Source organism: Pseudopodoces humilis, chromosome 18, assembly GCF_049639895.1.
Source record: "Pseudopodoces humilis isolate 2021_Gansu_Grassland_sample_001 chromosome 18, ASM4963989v1, whole genome shotgun sequence".
NCBI classification, from domain to species: domain Eukaryota; kingdom Metazoa; phylum Chordata; class Aves; order Passeriformes; family Paridae; genus Pseudopodoces; species Pseudopodoces humilis.
The window spans coordinates 8,394,289-8,410,617 of NC_142217.1; the positions used below are offsets into that span (position 1 = coordinate 8,394,289).

The following is a 16,329-nucleotide window of genomic DNA, read 5'->3' on the forward strand; positions in this document are numbered from 1 at the left end:
ATGACATTCACCAGAGCCCTTTGCTGGGGCCGGAGGAGCCGCTGCCGCCGGTGCGAGACCTTTGGCTGGCTACGGGCGCTCGGGTGGAGCCGGGGACCCGGGTCGGAGGGAGCGGCTCTGCCATCGCCGGGTCAAGCTCTGCAGAGCCGCCATGGCCGCCGCCCGGCGGGTCGCACTTTCCGCGGAGGGTCGCGGTTGCGGCCGCCGGGCCCGGGCGGGGCTCCGCCTTCCCTTAAAAAGGAGAAGGACAGCTCCCGCGTGCGCGGACCCGCCAAGGCACGGACGGGGTTCGAACCCGTGATCTTCGGTTTACGAGACCGACGCCTTACCACTTGGCCACCGCGCCTGCGTTAAGGGCTCCTCCTGACGCCCTTCTATCGCTGGCGCCACTCCCGCGCACCCGCCCACACCCCGCCCTCGCGCGCGCCTGCGCCGCCACCTGCCGGGGGCGCGCGGCCCTGAGGCGCTGAGGGCGCGGCGGGAGCTGAGGGGGCGGAAAGGGAGGGAGGGATCGGGACCGAGGGATCGGGACCACGCCCGCTCCCGCTCCCGCTCCCGGTCTAGCTTTCCCTCTCCCTTCGTCTCCCTCTGTCTCCTGCTCTTGGAGCTGCCAGGAACCTCCCCTCCGGATGTGGAGGCGTTCTGAAGGCAGCGTCCTCCGTCCGAGTCGGCCCCGGGGCTGTGAGGGTGCGGTGCCCGGAGATAGCACTCGAGGGGCTGCTTCACACCGGCCAGAACGGCTTAGAGAGGAGGAAATAAGTAGGATTAAAACTTTCCTCCTCCGAGAAGAGAAGCAGGAATGCAAAAACGTTGGGATAATTAAATGGTAAATACTAAATTAAACATTTGCTGCCTGGTAGCTGTTCCCTCAAAAAACTCAGTGTTGTGAAGTGCAGAAAAGATGCTTTCTAGCTATTTTCTAGACTGGGTCTCCTAGATTGTTACGAGTGTGACCTGAAAACAAAGCTTTTATTTTTCATTTAATGTTCCTTGTGGATGTCTGTTTAAATTCTCCACAAAACTGTTGCTTGATATCCAAGTTTTATATTCCTTTTGGTGTGGTTTTGGTTTCCTTGTGGAAGAAGCATGTGAACATATTACCGTGGTACCATTGTAAAGGTTGAGATAAGAGTTACTGATTTGGTAGTGCTGTAATGTAGGTGCATTAAAAGGTTGATATACAACCAAAATAGCTTGGCTTGGAAGAGACCTTCAAAGGTCCTCTAGTTGAACCACCCTGCAGTGAGCAGGGAAATACTTAAGTATCCTTTTGGGATGTTCTTTGAGCTCTTGTTATGGAAAATCATGCTTGATGCCTTGACTGTATGAAAAAATTTTAGTTCTTGAAAAGTTATCATTTGTTAGTTTAATAACTCTATGACTGCATTTAAACAGAGTGATTTGAATTAGCTTGACCTGCAATGAAAAGTGCTTAATTTAAATTACCTTACTGGATAGTCAGCCCTTGTTAAGTGTATTTGCTGCTACCTTGGAAAATCTGCCCCAAAAAAGTGCTTTTCCAGTCCCTCTGGGCATAACTAATGGCCTGCCCAATCTAAATGCTTGCTGGAATTTATCTGCTACTCTTGTTCATCATATGCCCTCATCTGGACTATGGAAAGCTGGAAAGTGAGAATAGCACTGTTGTATTCTGCTTTTGTCTTGTCAGTGTTATCACTGCAGCATTTTAAAGTGTGATGGTGTGTATGAGTGGAAGCTGCCTCCCTCAACTCTCACCTGTCATGTTTATGAAGGGGGTGGCCTCAGAGAGCCACTTCCCTGGCTGAAGGAGTTACTCTTAGCTGGCAGCAGGAAGGAGTTCAGTTTTAATCAGTCATATCTGACTGATGATATGCCATTTCTGGCCTATTTGCTTATTACAAAATATGCTCTTTTATGTGCCATACTTGCCAGTTGTAACTTGTCTTCACAGTCCCTGTGCAGGTCACATCTGTGTTTACTGATGTTTTTGGATCCTTGTAAGCTGAGAGGTAATTTTGTGGTGTGAGGGCTGTTTGAACTGTTGGTGGAATTCATGTGGGTTTTATGTCTTCAAATACACTAAATTTTAATAAATTGAATACTTTTAATAAATGTATTTGCTTGGCATTAGGAGTAGTATTTAATAGTAAATCAACTTCTATTGATCAAGTTTTTCCTTAACTGTGTGGGGTGATGGAAACTTCAATTTGAATTCATAAAGATCTTCTAATTAGATTAAGAGGAAATACTTGATTTTGTTTAAAAAAATTGTCTACTCTCTGAGCCTAACTTACTGTGTCTGGAGAAACTGTTTCTGTCTAAAAAAAGTGCTGTTTAATGGTGAGCTGATTTATCACAATTGTTTTTATAGTTAAAAAAGTTAACTTGATTTTAAAAAGTGTAATCGCCCTTTTGGTGTCTGGATACTTTTATTTGGAAGTGTCTTTTATGCTGGCCCTTACCGTTGTTTGAGCTCAGTGTCAAAGCCCTTCCTCCATGCTGAATCGTCTGTGAATTAAGGGCTGTTCTCTTGTGACACAATCTTCTTTTAAACCCAACATGGCTTTTCAACAGGGAAGTCTTAGAGCACTCTATTGCTGAAAAGATACTGTCAGAGATTTTGTTGGATGGAGAAATTATCAGCAGTCGTTTTTTTTCTTTCTTGCCTTAGCCTCACACATATGAGATGGAGATGTTGCTTTAGGAGAGGTTTTGGTGTCTGTTTCCATGTTCAAAACCAGGCCTTTCAACACATTCCCTGACTCTTCTGAGATACAGGGGAACAATCCTATTTATGTAGATTTGGTGCAAATAAGTTTTATAAAGACTTGCTATAGGATGCTGAGGAGCTAGAATGTTCCTCAGTTGCAGTTACTTGTTTGACTTTGTCTTAGCTGTAAGAAAGAATGTTTCTGTTCACTAATTTAAATTCTAATTCAGTACTTGTCTTGGAGGGGTTCAAGAATGATGCAGTAGATGGCAGAGTAGCCCTGCAGTCCTTTTTCTGCAGAGAAGACTGGAGACTCAACTTCAGGTAATTTTTCTACAGGAAGGGAAGTATTTATCTCAGTTACTTGCTACATTTATGGATAAACATTTGAAGCAAAAAACCCCAAGCCCTGACTGTTGGCTCTCAGAAGCTCTAATTTGTTACTTTGATTTTCCATTAGTAATATCTTGGTAAGGTTGCAGACTATACCTTGGGGTGTGGGGAAACCTGTGTGATTTCTTTGCCATCAAAGAAAAATCTGCTTCTTGAGACAGTAGAAATGCTCTAAGAAATACGTCCCTCTAGCAACATCTGTACAATAAACAAGCCAATAAGCAGGAGCAAATGGCATTAAACGTGGTACACAGTAAAGACAAATCTGCTGATGGCCATCTGTAGAACATGTTTGAATAAACTGAGGTTTTCTTGGAAATCAGGGTTTAGCCTGTGGAAAAAGTTCACTCAGCAAAATCTCAAGTTTTATCAAGCCTTGTTTTGTGTCTACATCAAATAGTAACATGAAGGCAGCTTGTAAGGGAGGGTTATGTGTTTGTGTTCTTTGTCACTGCAAAACAGTCAACCCCCCAGACTGCCAGTTGGCACCAAACCAAATGCTTTATCTCTCTTATACTCCAGTTGTAATTTAAATGTAATGTACAAATATATGGTCAAAAAGTGCTGCACTTGTTTTGTAATGTTTGTGTTTGGTGTGTGATATCTGAATGTAAGTTTGTGGCACATATAGCCTACAAACTTTTTTACAATGATTAAAGTTCATAGAGAAAAGGTATTTTATGAAATTTGAAGTGATTATTAGTAATTTTTAATTTATTACATTAACTCAATTACTATTTATTACTTTACAGGGTTTTTAATATTTGGCCAAGTTCTGATGGCATCAGTGTAGAATAGACAGGAAAGGGTGGGTGATTAGTACAGGACTGCCTTCACAAGGGAAAGTGTAACACTAAATATTTAAATGAAACAGCTTCATCCTTAAAAGAAACTTGTGCAAACAGCTCATAGCTCATTCTCCTGAAAAAATGCAATCAGGTGTTCTAGAAGCTGAGCAGAATGCAAATTGAAAATACAAAATCTCACAACCAAACACATCTTGAAAACCTTGGAAGAATTTGGGAAAGTCATATGTTAAAGTACATTACAAGAGCTTTGTAGTCAGAGGACAAAGGGGAATGGATTCAAATGGAAAGAGAGTAGATTTAGGTTGGGTATTAGGAGGAAGTTCTTTACTGTGGTGCTGAGATACTGGAGTGAGTCACCCAGAGCAGCTGTGGTTGCCCCAATCCCTGGCAGTGTCTAAGGACAGGCTGGACAGGGCTTGGAGCAACCTGGGATAGTGGAAGGTGTCCTTGCCCACTGCAGGGAACAAGATGAGCTTTAAGGTCCCGTCCAACCCATATGACTAAATGACTATATTAAAAAATTGCAAAAAAAAATGGAAGTCCAAACCTAAACTCTGAGGGTTCAGGAAGTCTCTGTTCTTACAGAATTTGTCTCTGATTTTGAAGACAAACCATATTCTTTTGGAGTTTGTCTAAGTGCAGGTTCATTCTTACTCCTTTTTGTGGGAAAGGTACTTAGAACATAGGCCACATGTTTCAGACTCACAGAAGTCAGAATGATATATTCACTTTAAAGTAGTAACCACGGACAAATGAACAGTTTTCTTTTTTTATTTGAGACACTTAGCAAAAATGCTGAAATATCAAACATTTCCTCAGTAGCTACAATATTGCCACTATGTACAAAATATTTGATAAATGTAGTACACATATAAAAATACAGTATGCATTACATATATACAGTACAATGTGCAAAACATATGGCATTCAAACATATGGAATTGATTTCAGGGGTGCAAACAGCAAATACAAAGGCATCATGGTTTCTTCTAGAAAGGCAATACATAAACTGACGCCCTGATTGCCATAATTTGCATTTAGTAAAGTAGTGCTTACATGAAGAGGGCCCCAGAGACAGGTGTTTATCTTCTTCTTTTCACAAAATGAGATGCTAAGACATAATTATGACTATGAAAATAAGAAGAGAAACACCTACTGGGGTTAGCGTTATTTCTACTGCAAGCCGTACTGTGAAGAAAATCCTATCTGGAAAAAAAGCCTGTGCTATTACTACAAATTTCTCAAACAACAAAAACAAATCTGTACTGTTAAACATCAAAAACAGCTTTGAAAATATCTACATCCTTAATTTTAAAAAAGTATGGATAACACTTCTGGGGACTTAATTTCCTATATTTTAAAATACAAAGTGCCTCCTTTGGCAATATAAATGGCAATGCTTTGGTTCCTATTTAAATTTTTATATTATTATAATTTATTTTAGGCTGTCTTTTGAATATCTGAGCTGTATATTTTTATAAAAATAGTGTGATTATATAGTTATTAACCATTCCCTGCTTTTTTTTTGAGAATTTGATCTCATAGCTAGAATGGCTTTTTTTGGCTAGACTTCTACAAATACATTTATGCACTTTTAACTTAAAAACGCTTTATATTCAGTATTGGACACTACAGAATGATGTAGGTGTCTCTTTTTTGCACTTTCTTCCTAGCAAACTGGTATAAAAGGAATATTTGAGATTATTTCCCATTTTAATGGATGCTCTTTATTGGCCATGTATATACTATATGTAACTCAGTTCCACAGATCTCACATGAAATACCTTCTGGAGTATGGTCTAGAAGTCACAGAAAGGTGATTTCATAAACTACAATGTGAAGAGTTTCAACAGAACATTTACTAGAGATAAGTGGAAGATTTTTTTTCCAGTTTTAATAGTGTTTGCTTTAAGTTTATAATACACTTAAGATGCCATCCAAATAGTAATTGTTTACATTGGTGAGCTTTCCTGTGTTTTGATTACATAATGCTGTTCCAGTTCAATGTAATTGCAGTTTCTCTGCCTTGAAAATAAGTTCAGCAGCTTGTGCTTGGGTTCTGATTACAGTGCCTATACTTTTGAGGCATCTGAATGTTTGAGATTCTATAACAGAAAAGTTTAATATTGACACTTCTGTTTGAATCATCATCTTCTCTGAACATGACTCCTGCTGTGAATTTAGGAATACCTGGGAAATAAATGTCAGTATTAGGTAGTGATTATTTCTAAAAGCTGTGACCTCAGCTTTTTAATGTTCTGATTCTGCAGGTCTGCAAGCCCACATTGCTGGATTACACTTTAAATTTCTGTAGAGAACAACTGCCATAAATTGATTTTATTATCAGAGAGTATGACAATGCATCTTTAATTATTTCTAATGTTAAACAAAATTTTACCTGTAACCTTCCTTGCTGTAACTGATGCTGAATGGCACTAAAAGTGCATAACAAATTCCATTTCTCTACTGAACACAGGATGTAACTCCTTTTGAGTAACACGAGCTTTGTGAAACTTGTCTGAGCTCTCTGTCTAGATGTGTAAACAACCAACTTTTGATTTTCACACTGATTAAAAGATATTCTTAATTACTTTGAAGGACCCACTAACACCACATTTGATAGGATGCATTCTGTTAGTATACTGCAGCCATTAAATGGCAAATTTAGTGCCAGTGCATTCCTTTGCAACTGTTCTCTTAATGAGAAAGATTGAGTTCTGTGCAGTCAAACTGCACAGCATGGTTCAATTTCTAAGATGTATTTGTATTGTGCTACAAAAATTTCCGTGTAAAACATGCACACACAAAAGTCTAAGCAAAACCTATTTCTGCCATAAACAGGCATATACAACTATGGCAAACATTTCAGAACAAAGTCTAAAGCAAACCATTTTATATAAAGTTTAATACACAATTCTGAAATGTACAGAAAAGTAATCACACATTCCCTACACTAGAATATTTGTACTTCAGAAACTAAAATGATCCCTTATTATTTTTTTTTTTTTCAAATAGACATTCAGAGCAGAAAGCTATACTGTACTGATAACAAGACATCTCAGCTGTTTGGGTTTATTTCTGCACAAAGATTCCTATGGATTAATTAACATTCTACACTGCCAATAAGGGTAATTTTGTAGCAAGATGACTTTGCCAGTTTCAAGCTCTATTTACATGCACATCAAAAATGACAGTACAGTTGCTCTAGGTTAATTTGTCCTCTAAAAATTAATTTACTTGCCTCTCATTTAATCAGGAGGCAGGGTCAAAAAGGGATAACTCTAACCACACATATATTGTATGATGTCTGGTGTATCACACATAAACTGACAGTACTGTAGAACACTAAATTTCATTCAGAGTTGTTCCTATCAGACCAAGAGTCCTCAATTCTTGTTCTCCTAACAGCTGAGGGCACTTCGTATCTCAAAGTATTAGCTCCCAAGATAGGATGATGAACAGGAATGCAAAAAGTTGAATGTTAAGTGTTCACTGTTATTGAAAAGTCCTATACCATCAAAGCTTAAGGCAGACAGTCCACATGTAATATTGTACTCAAGTATTGTAGGCACAGCAAGAAAGAATAAGGAATTATATCTTCCAACTGCATGTAGTGAAAATCTCCTAAGATTGTTTTCTTGTACTTAGTTTCATATTACAGTAATTCTTGGCCAGTAAAACCAGTGAAGATACATAATGATTTAAAGTGCTGTAATTGATATGATGCAAACATATGGTATCAGTTCAAACCCTGAATCAATGATGTAATCCATTATTTTATCTGAAGCCAATGGAATTCTGTCATATCAGTACACCATACTGCATTATATCTGGAGATGCAAATTTTCAATTAATTCCATAACATTTTCTAACAAAAATATTTGTTTGATGTTAACATGATTGTGTTATGTTTTTCTTTTTGAAAACTGTGATGAAGATTGCTAAGTGGATAACAGCTACTTACTGTTTTCAGTATTCCTTTGATATATATCATCATTCTAAGAAGTAGGCAAAAGCTTTTGGGCATTTTTTCATTCAATCCTACAAAACTTTATTTTTGAAACTTGTTGGTGAGGAAAGAATCATGCAATGAGATCAGTTTTCAGACTAGAAAACATACAATATTTCACTATTTCAGGAAAGAGGAAGTGTTTCCTTTTATCTAAATGTAGGAATTCCCTAATAGGAAATTCCACTTTTGTGTTTGATTATCCGCCTCAATCATCTATGGCAATATTTAACAGCTATTACCTGAGAGACAACCATAGAATTCCAAAGTATAGTAGTTCTACTTAAATTTTTTGTTTGTTTTTCTAACTGCTTACATAATAGACTCTGAAAACAACAACTAAGGGCTTTAAAACAAAAAAAATATTAATGTGCTGTGCTGTGAGGTAAGAGCTTAATTTTTGCTATTCTGTTTATATGCAATATGCCTTCTTACCACAAACAGTACATTCTGATTCTGGTGTTTAGGATTCACACTGAGCAGTTTCTCTGCTGGCTTCCCTGATGTTATGTAGTGGCAGACAAAGCTGTTCAACAAAGTATTCATTAAGAAATGATGGCTGTCCTGTCAGCACTGTCTCCTGCAACTTGATCTCATCCTACAAACATCTTTTATTGAGGGCATTGGGACTATTCTTGCATAGATGTTTGCAGGATTGTAGTGTACAACACTATTAATTAAACTTTTCTACTTCCTCAAACTTTTCTAATATGCTGAGATACTGGATTCAATGATCTAACAAATATCCTCAAACACAAAGAAAAATAGGATATTTACTTCCATTATAGTAATCTCTTATTTGAAGACCACTGTGTTCCCCTCTGTTCACAAAAATAAGCTATATAAAGTTAAAAGAGTATACAAATAACTGTCTGATATACACATTAAAACCTAGCTATTAAATCCAGAGCATTGCTATAGAAAATTCAGTGTTCTCAATATTACCTGGCATAGCTACAGTGGATTTCTTGCAGTTACACTTAAATATCCCTTTGGATGCAGTTAAATTCCTCCCTCATGATTAAAGAATGGGGGAAGTGTTTTAAAATCCACAAAAGCAAAATATAAAAACAACTTGAACAAATTAAGAGACTAGATATATGAAATTTCACTGAACCAGCCAGTGCTTCTACTTGCCTTTGCCCTCAATTAGTTCTGAACCTGGCTCAGGCTTTCCACAGGAACAATGAAGTGCAGTGATACCTCCCCTCCCCAGACATTTGCTCACTGGGTCAATACAGAGAACTGACATCTCACTCTAAGTGTAGTCATGTTGTGTTGCTCTTTTAAGCATTACAAAGTTTTACATTACAGAGATGTAACTTCTTTCTTAAATATCTGTGATACATTTACCTTGGGGTACTTTTAATCACAAAGTACAATCATCCTTTCTTGACTTGTGAAATACAGCTTTCAGAGGGCCCTGATCTGCATTACTGATAGGTGCATAAAGTGATTCACTGTTGTAAACTTGAAAATCAATATGGAATTAGCTTCAAGCATTTGTTCTTCCAAACATTACTGTCTTAATTTATGTTAACTGCAATCAGAATGGTATAATAATGGATCTCTGCTGTAGAGAGACTTGCAGGTCGTGTTCTCATTGGCTATAGCTTAATCCCAGTGCAACTGTAGATCTTGTGGATCTAGAAAGTCAGTGGAAAACACGCTCGGGGCAGCAGAACTGAGAGGGGTGAGTCCAGATGAGGAACTGGGCATTGTAATGTCCAGCCATTCCATATTGTCCAAATTTGTATCGGGAAGGTCAAGAGACAGACAAGAATTATTAGTAGTAAACTGTGGGTCAGATGTTTCCATGGGTGAATGAGAGTGATCTAAAATGCTGGAGTGATTAAGCAGATCATTCTGGAGGTCTTCAATTAAAGAAAATGACTCTCTGTCCTCATTACTGCTTGTCAGTTGAGGAATTTCATTACCTGATGGTAAAGTTCCATCCAAGAGGGCTTCAAGCTGGTTCTCCAAACTTATAGACAAGCTGGTTGTTGGTTCTAAGGACACGGGAGGAGGGGCCATTTGGATCTGTGGAGGTGGACGGGATATCACTGTGTTCACTGGCATTGTAGTGATGTTGGCTGTTACTGGTCTCATTTTAGATATGGGAGATGGTTCTTCTTTTATTGGAAGGGAAATCTCTGTAATAAAAAAACCCCACTGTTGAATTTAAAAATATAATGACGTAACATCCTCATGCTTAGAACTTCTTTGCCCACTTTGGGATGTATCCACAGTGAATTAAGTGCAGTAACAGTCACTTTGCTGCTCCATTCATACTCACACTTACATACACCAGACTCTGGCAAGGCCTCCACAAACAACAGTGTACTTTTAAAAAGTCCCAGAGTTCTGCTTTCAGTGATAGCTTAGCCAATTAGTATGAGTACTGATGAAAAAAGAAACATATTTCTAGATGTTACCTTAACCTCCTTCATGTTTGCAGCTCTTCTCATTAACTGGAATAATTATAGAATCAACACATTTCCTTGTCTAGAGAAGAGTACCCAAACCACTTTTCAGTTTCATCCCTGTTTAATACTGACCACATTGTTTAATTAAGAGTCTACGAGACGAACTGGTCTGATCAATATGTGTTTATTCCCAATTCTAGAATCTAAAATGATGCTTCTGTCAAGAAGTTTCATGTAACTTAGTGGCAGTAACAATAAAGGGAAATAAAGCATAAGTTCCAATTTATTCTTAGATGTGAATGAAGCCCAAAAATAAGACAGAAAAATATGCAAATAAATCCTCTAGCACGAGTGATGTTCCTAGCAGCAAAAATATACCTGACAATGTATTATGTGCTGGTTTTCCAAGAAAAAACCCACATCCTTCTCACTCTCCTGAAGTACATTGGTAAACTAAACATTTTTCAGTGCAGAGCTTGCTTATATTAAGTACAAGAGGCCTGAATGCTTTACTTAATTTTTTTCATAAAGATGATCATTAATTTAGCTTGAGTTGTTGACTACACAAGTTACTTATCTCAGTCTACTCACATTTTCAGCAGGTGACCTTGCAATTTGCTTTGAAAAAGAAAAAAAATACTCTGATATTTAGAATATGGCTAAAGTCTTCCAGTAGCCTAGAACCCCTGCCCTGGCATTCACTCCTGTCAAGATCCTTATATGACAGTAGTTACAAACCATTCTGTTAATTGAATCACTTGGCACCACAACATTTCCCAGTATTGTAATGGCTTCTTAGTCTACTAAGCTTAATTATGGCTGAAAGCCTCCTTCTTTTATTGCTGAGCTACTCTGTTTATTACTTTAGTTATTTCAGTGCCTTTCTGACAACTCCCTTATTTTAACTAACATGAAGTTATTATTCATAATATAGAGATTTCATAGAATATGAAATGTTCATAGAGATCATATGTTCATAGAGAGTTCATACACACTTCTCCCAGTAATGTATCTTTGATTTTTATAGTTGGTAGCACATGGTTATATTTAATGAAATTTTACTATCAACATGCTTTAACTCTTACCTTATTCTATTCTACTCTTTGTATAATTTCAATAAACATGTTATGGACTTGCTCAACTTTTCCAATTTTGATAAAGTATGTCTGTGCTAACCTAAGGGGTTATTTAATCATTTGAATGCTGTAGAGATTATTTTAAAGGTCCACCTGAGCTAATTTGCAAGCACTGAAGTTCCACAGCAGGTCAACTGTATGTGTTTCGGTAGATGTTTTCTTTAATAAGGAATTAAACAAACTTTCAGAAATTTAGCTTCATTCAGGCTGGATAGCTTCTAACTCCTGTTCCTAAAAGAATTCTCATTTGATTATAGCAGTGAGTTTTTACTACCAGGTTTTAAATCTCTACATCACACAGCTGCCAATAAGCTTACCTCCACTCTTGATGAGAATATCAAAAAGATCATCCATCTGTTGACTGTGTGCACTGGAAATCTGTAGTGCAGGAGAACAGAGTTACTCTCTTTCATGTGGTATTTTTTTCCTACACTCATTGTTCCTAGTTTCTCTCAACAGCATGTAAGTACTAATATATGATAAAGACTGAAATGCTTAATATGAAATTGTCTATCTAGAAAACAGATACTCTGGAGAGACATTTGTGATCTCTGTGGTTGGTTTCAGTACAAAGGAATAGGCAAAGAGCATGACAAACACTTCATGAAGGCAACCTAGGAGAGAGGTGCAAGAAGCTAGGGCTCAGGAGAGTTACTGACCCCATTTTGTACCAGGATAATAACAACTGCAGCACTTTGGGGTTGCAAACCCTGCTCTACTGTCTCTCAGAGACAGCCTGTGAATGGCCGTCATGTAAGATGCATTTTATGGTTTTTTTCCCCCAGTCTGTAGATTTATGTTCTTTTATTTTTTATGGGTGGGAGGTAAGCTTTTAGGAACTTAACTCTGTTTTAAACAGACATCCCCTAAATAACTGAACCTTAAGCAAAAGGTAACAAAGGCCCCCACAAACCCACTCATTCAATAACATATCTAGAAAAAATTGACTTTCATGAAGGTCTGAAGAAGTGTTTTAAACCATTGCTTATACTCCAGGGATGGGAAGTGATTTGTCATCAGATCTAGTGGGGAGCCCCTGACTGACTGGTAGTGATAAAAGTGACCTAAGACGAACTGTGTGCCCTCACTGTGGGGATGTCCTGGACATGCCAAGGATGCAGGAAAGAGCATTAGACACCCATAGTCATTCCTGAGATCTTCCACCACAAACACCCAACCAACACTAGGGGCTACAAGGTTTTAACTGTTGGGATAAAAGCATGAAATTAGGGATACTCATTCATTTTGTTTACAAATTTCCTCTGATACAAAGGAACTTCCACCCTTATTAAGGTGGCAAAGCACTACACAGGATTATTTACCAAGATCACTCAATACAGATTCTTTTCAAGCAAACACCTATGTTCATGTTTGCTTGTGTGCATAAACATTCACACACATTCTCCTCAAATTTACTCTCTTTGGAAAATGCATCTTTCCTCTCTTAAGCATGAGGTTTGGGTATCACACATTCTCAAAACAAGTCACCTGAAGGCTAGTTACTGTTAGTAGCAATAGCAGCATTAACCCAATTAGATGTATTGGCAACTGGGAACTGTAAGACTTATTTACATACATGCTGCTTTAATAAAAGAATAATGAAACAGGAGTCCTGTAATTAAATACAGTTACGCAACTAGTAACAGGGTATGTTAGAAAACCTTGATGCTAAACAAAAAAACAAAAGCAACAAAAAACAAAAACAAACCCCAAAACAAAACTAAAAATCCTTAAAACAAGCGATGGTTTTGGTAATTGTGAAGAAAAGCTCTATTTTTAACAGACTAAAGAAAACAAGTACCTCACGGTGTGATGGCTGAATATTGCGGGTCTGTTTTATGGCCTCTTCATAACGAGGAGGATCTTTCGTCTTGGACACTGTGTTGTTGAAGAGGGGTTGCTGAACAATGTAAGGCTGGGGTTGAGATGGAGACCCAGGCTGTGTGAAATAACAAAACAGTGACTAAATAATGTGATTTAGTGAATTCAAGATGAATTCACTCTGAAAATTCACTGAAATCAACTCTACAGATTATTCTGTCACGTCAATCTATGTATTAGCATAATCAGAGGGATAAAATAAGTTTCTTTCTCCCTTTCTCACATACATGCACATATAAGTATTGTTAAAATCTACAAAACATTCTTCCTTGAGTGAGCTGCTGTATGTAAATAGTCATGTGTTATATAAGAAGAATAAAATAATATTTATATAAAATAAATATAAAAGAACTTTATGGAAGACTGTTGGGATATCCTTACCTTGTTGGGAGCAGCAGGTCCATTCTGCACAGAGAGGACCTGATTACCACCAGGGTGAACGCTAGAGTTTGATGTTTTATTAATAAAAGATTGTGAAGGTGTTGAAACTGGTGCAGTCTGATAGGAAAAAACTGCATTAGATGTGGCAGGTGGAAAAACCTGAAAAGGATTAACAGATCAGTCTTAGATTGTGGTTTTATTTAAAAAAAAAAAAAAAGGTAATATGGGATAAATTACATTAATGAAATATGAGACCTTTTTTCCTAAAATGCTTGCTTGCTTAAATTCCCTATTAAGTGAATGTTATTTATACTGATTTTTCCTTTCAGTGGACTAATTTCTAAATTCAGAACAGTTGGTCTCTGAAAGAACTTTTGTGCTCTAACATACTTTCACTCATCACTCAATAATAAAAACATTTTCCTGCAATTTTCCAGGAAGCATGAAGAAATTGTATGGAACAGTTCAAACAGCATATCCATGATTTCCCCACCTAGTAGACAGTCAATAACATAAGGGAGATAAAGAGAAGCTACCGATGCATAGTGCATAAGGCTGTTTTAAACTCAGTATCACTCCCAAATACCTTTATGACAAAGGTGACAAATCTTAGGTCATGGATGGAGAGAGGTAGATCTAATGCTGAATGCATGAGGGGTGTCCTGATCTGTTGTATCACATCAATGTTTTCATTTTGATGTAAACACCAGTGCAATAGCAGGCTGCAAACTCTGCTGGGAACTGTGGTCTTCATGACAACTGATCTGAATAGCAGGGAGGATTGGTTATGTCCTGTGGACATTTCAAGGAACTTGGAGGCAGCAATGGCAGGAAGCTGCCAGTCTCTGGCACAAGTACATGCCTCAGAATGACTGGAAAATTTCTCTATAGGACCTGTTGAATTAACAGGTAAGATTAACCCCTCATCCATTCCCAGAGAAGCTGCATGAAATCTGCTTTTTGGATGTATGTCAGTTTTGACTTCTGGAGGATAACCTCAATGTCCATGAAATTAAACAGACTGAACAAGCAGTCTGAAGAGTACTGATGCTCCTTTAGCTGTGTCCCCCTTTACTAGCCAGCTCTCTAGAGAATGGCAAAGCACAATCATACATCTCCTAAGGTAAGTTTTTATCTGGAACAAGAGCCCAAGCAGAGGCAGGTAAGGTGACACTGCTCAGGTAAAATCCCCAAATCACAGCAGAACACAGGGTTCATGATGCACTTTTGTAAACTGAAAGAACTTCAAAGGCTGAGATATAATAGTTACATAACATACTGCAAAAATTACCCTCTTCATCTTGGAATTTGTTTCTAAATTATCTGTCCCTAGGGGCAGGCTGAAAAATCTTGCTGTCCTAAGTAATAGGAGCCCTACAGTCAACAGAAGTAGCTATCCTAATAAGAATGCAATAAAGGTCCAAAACTAATCTCCATGTTCTTAATAACAGAGGTCAGTCTGGAAGAGGCTCAGAGGAGGAGAAAACATTTTCTTTTGTGATGACTGGTACTGATGAGTTAATAGCAGTTAACATATGAACGTGACTGGAGTGGCAGTCACTACCGAACATCCAGTGCTGAGGAACATCTGTTGCAATGGGATATTACAGAGCTGACTGTTTCTGGTAGGGAAAAAGAGAAGGATCTCTCTGAATCATACCCTACATTCCTTAGGAAGAGGTATGGTAGGGTTTTGACCCACTAGAATTACCACTCTCAGAATCTGAGTCCATAGCTTCCTTCATAAGGAGGGATGAAATCAACAAGGAAAGTAAGAAAACCAAAATTAACTTCTATAAAAGAATAAATCTCTGAAGGTATAGGTAAAAGCTTTCTCTTAAGAGCTGCCTATGAGAACCTCCCATTTAGAGCCAGTGGCAAATAAGAGAAATTGACTGGAATATACCTGGTACACACCACTTGTGCCAAGCATGAGCAATAATGTAGTAAGGGTCATGCCCTAAGTGTACCATTAAGATAAAAAGTCTTTAGAAAATGTATTTATTTGCAACTGAAAAATGAAGTCCTGCACAGACTAAAATTTTGGAAAGAGAAGGAGTTACAAGCCCATTGTATCACACAGATAAACATGATGTTTATCCTACATCTACAGATGTTAGGCGACTTCATCATTTGTATATAACACAGATGACACATGAAAGATTCTAAAAGCACTGCCTAGAACTAGATTATACAACTATTTATCTTAATGTTTATTGCTATCCACAAACCTTTCTGATTGGTTGGGTCTGACCAAGTGCGTGCTGCATGCTGGTATTTTGTTTTGATTGTGGAGTATGCATCTGAGGTGCTGTCTGCACCAGGCCAGAGGAAGAAATAGGAGCAGGTATTTGTGATGGGGTCTGTATTCCAGCTTGTGATTGAGCCTAAAGGATGAAGATAAAATATTTGCATTATTTGTATCTCACAGTAAGTTACATCATGTAAAAATCTATTGCACACCTTATGCAGAGTAGCAGTAACATGTATTCTGGGAGGGATGAGTGTTAACTGTACAGGAAACCAAACTGTTACTGTGTTTGGTACTGGGGATTTCCCAGCTACAAGGTGATGCTTATTTTGCCAAGACAGTTTCAGACAA

The 16,329-nt window shown here is 38.1% G+C and overlaps 1 protein-coding gene and 1 non-coding gene across 6 annotated transcripts in view; both read right to left on the reverse strand.

The window, feature by feature from the left end:
- Positions 1 to 274: 274 nt before the first annotated feature.
- TRNAT-CGU (transfer RNA threonine (anticodon CGU)) lies at positions 275 to 346 on the reverse strand. The gene has a single exon. It is a non-coding gene; the product is annotated as a tRNA-Thr (tRNA).
- A 4,303-nt stretch (positions 347 to 4,649) lies between these two features.
- Positions 4,650 to 16,329, reverse strand: part of MRTFB (myocardin related transcription factor B) — a 68,120-nt gene continuing 56,440 nt past the window's right edge. For 4 of the 5 annotated variants that reach the window (XM_005522896.3, XM_088063923.1, XM_088063924.1 and 1 more), the window contains 5 exons: positions 15,959 to 16,114; positions 13,728 to 13,886; positions 13,267 to 13,404; positions 11,783 to 11,843; positions 4,650 to 10,056 (listed from right to left, as the gene is read on the reverse strand). In XM_005522896.3, the coding sequence (XP_005522953.2) occupies positions 9,518 to 10,056; positions 11,783 to 11,843; positions 13,267 to 13,404; positions 13,728 to 13,886; positions 15,959 to 16,114 (1,053 nt within the window). In that variant the 3' untranslated portion in view covers positions 4,650 to 9,517. The remainder of the gene's footprint in view (positions 10,057 to 11,782; positions 11,844 to 13,266; positions 13,405 to 13,727; positions 13,887 to 15,958; positions 16,115 to 16,329) is intronic. The other variant, XM_014252651.2, reaches the window with a different exon arrangement.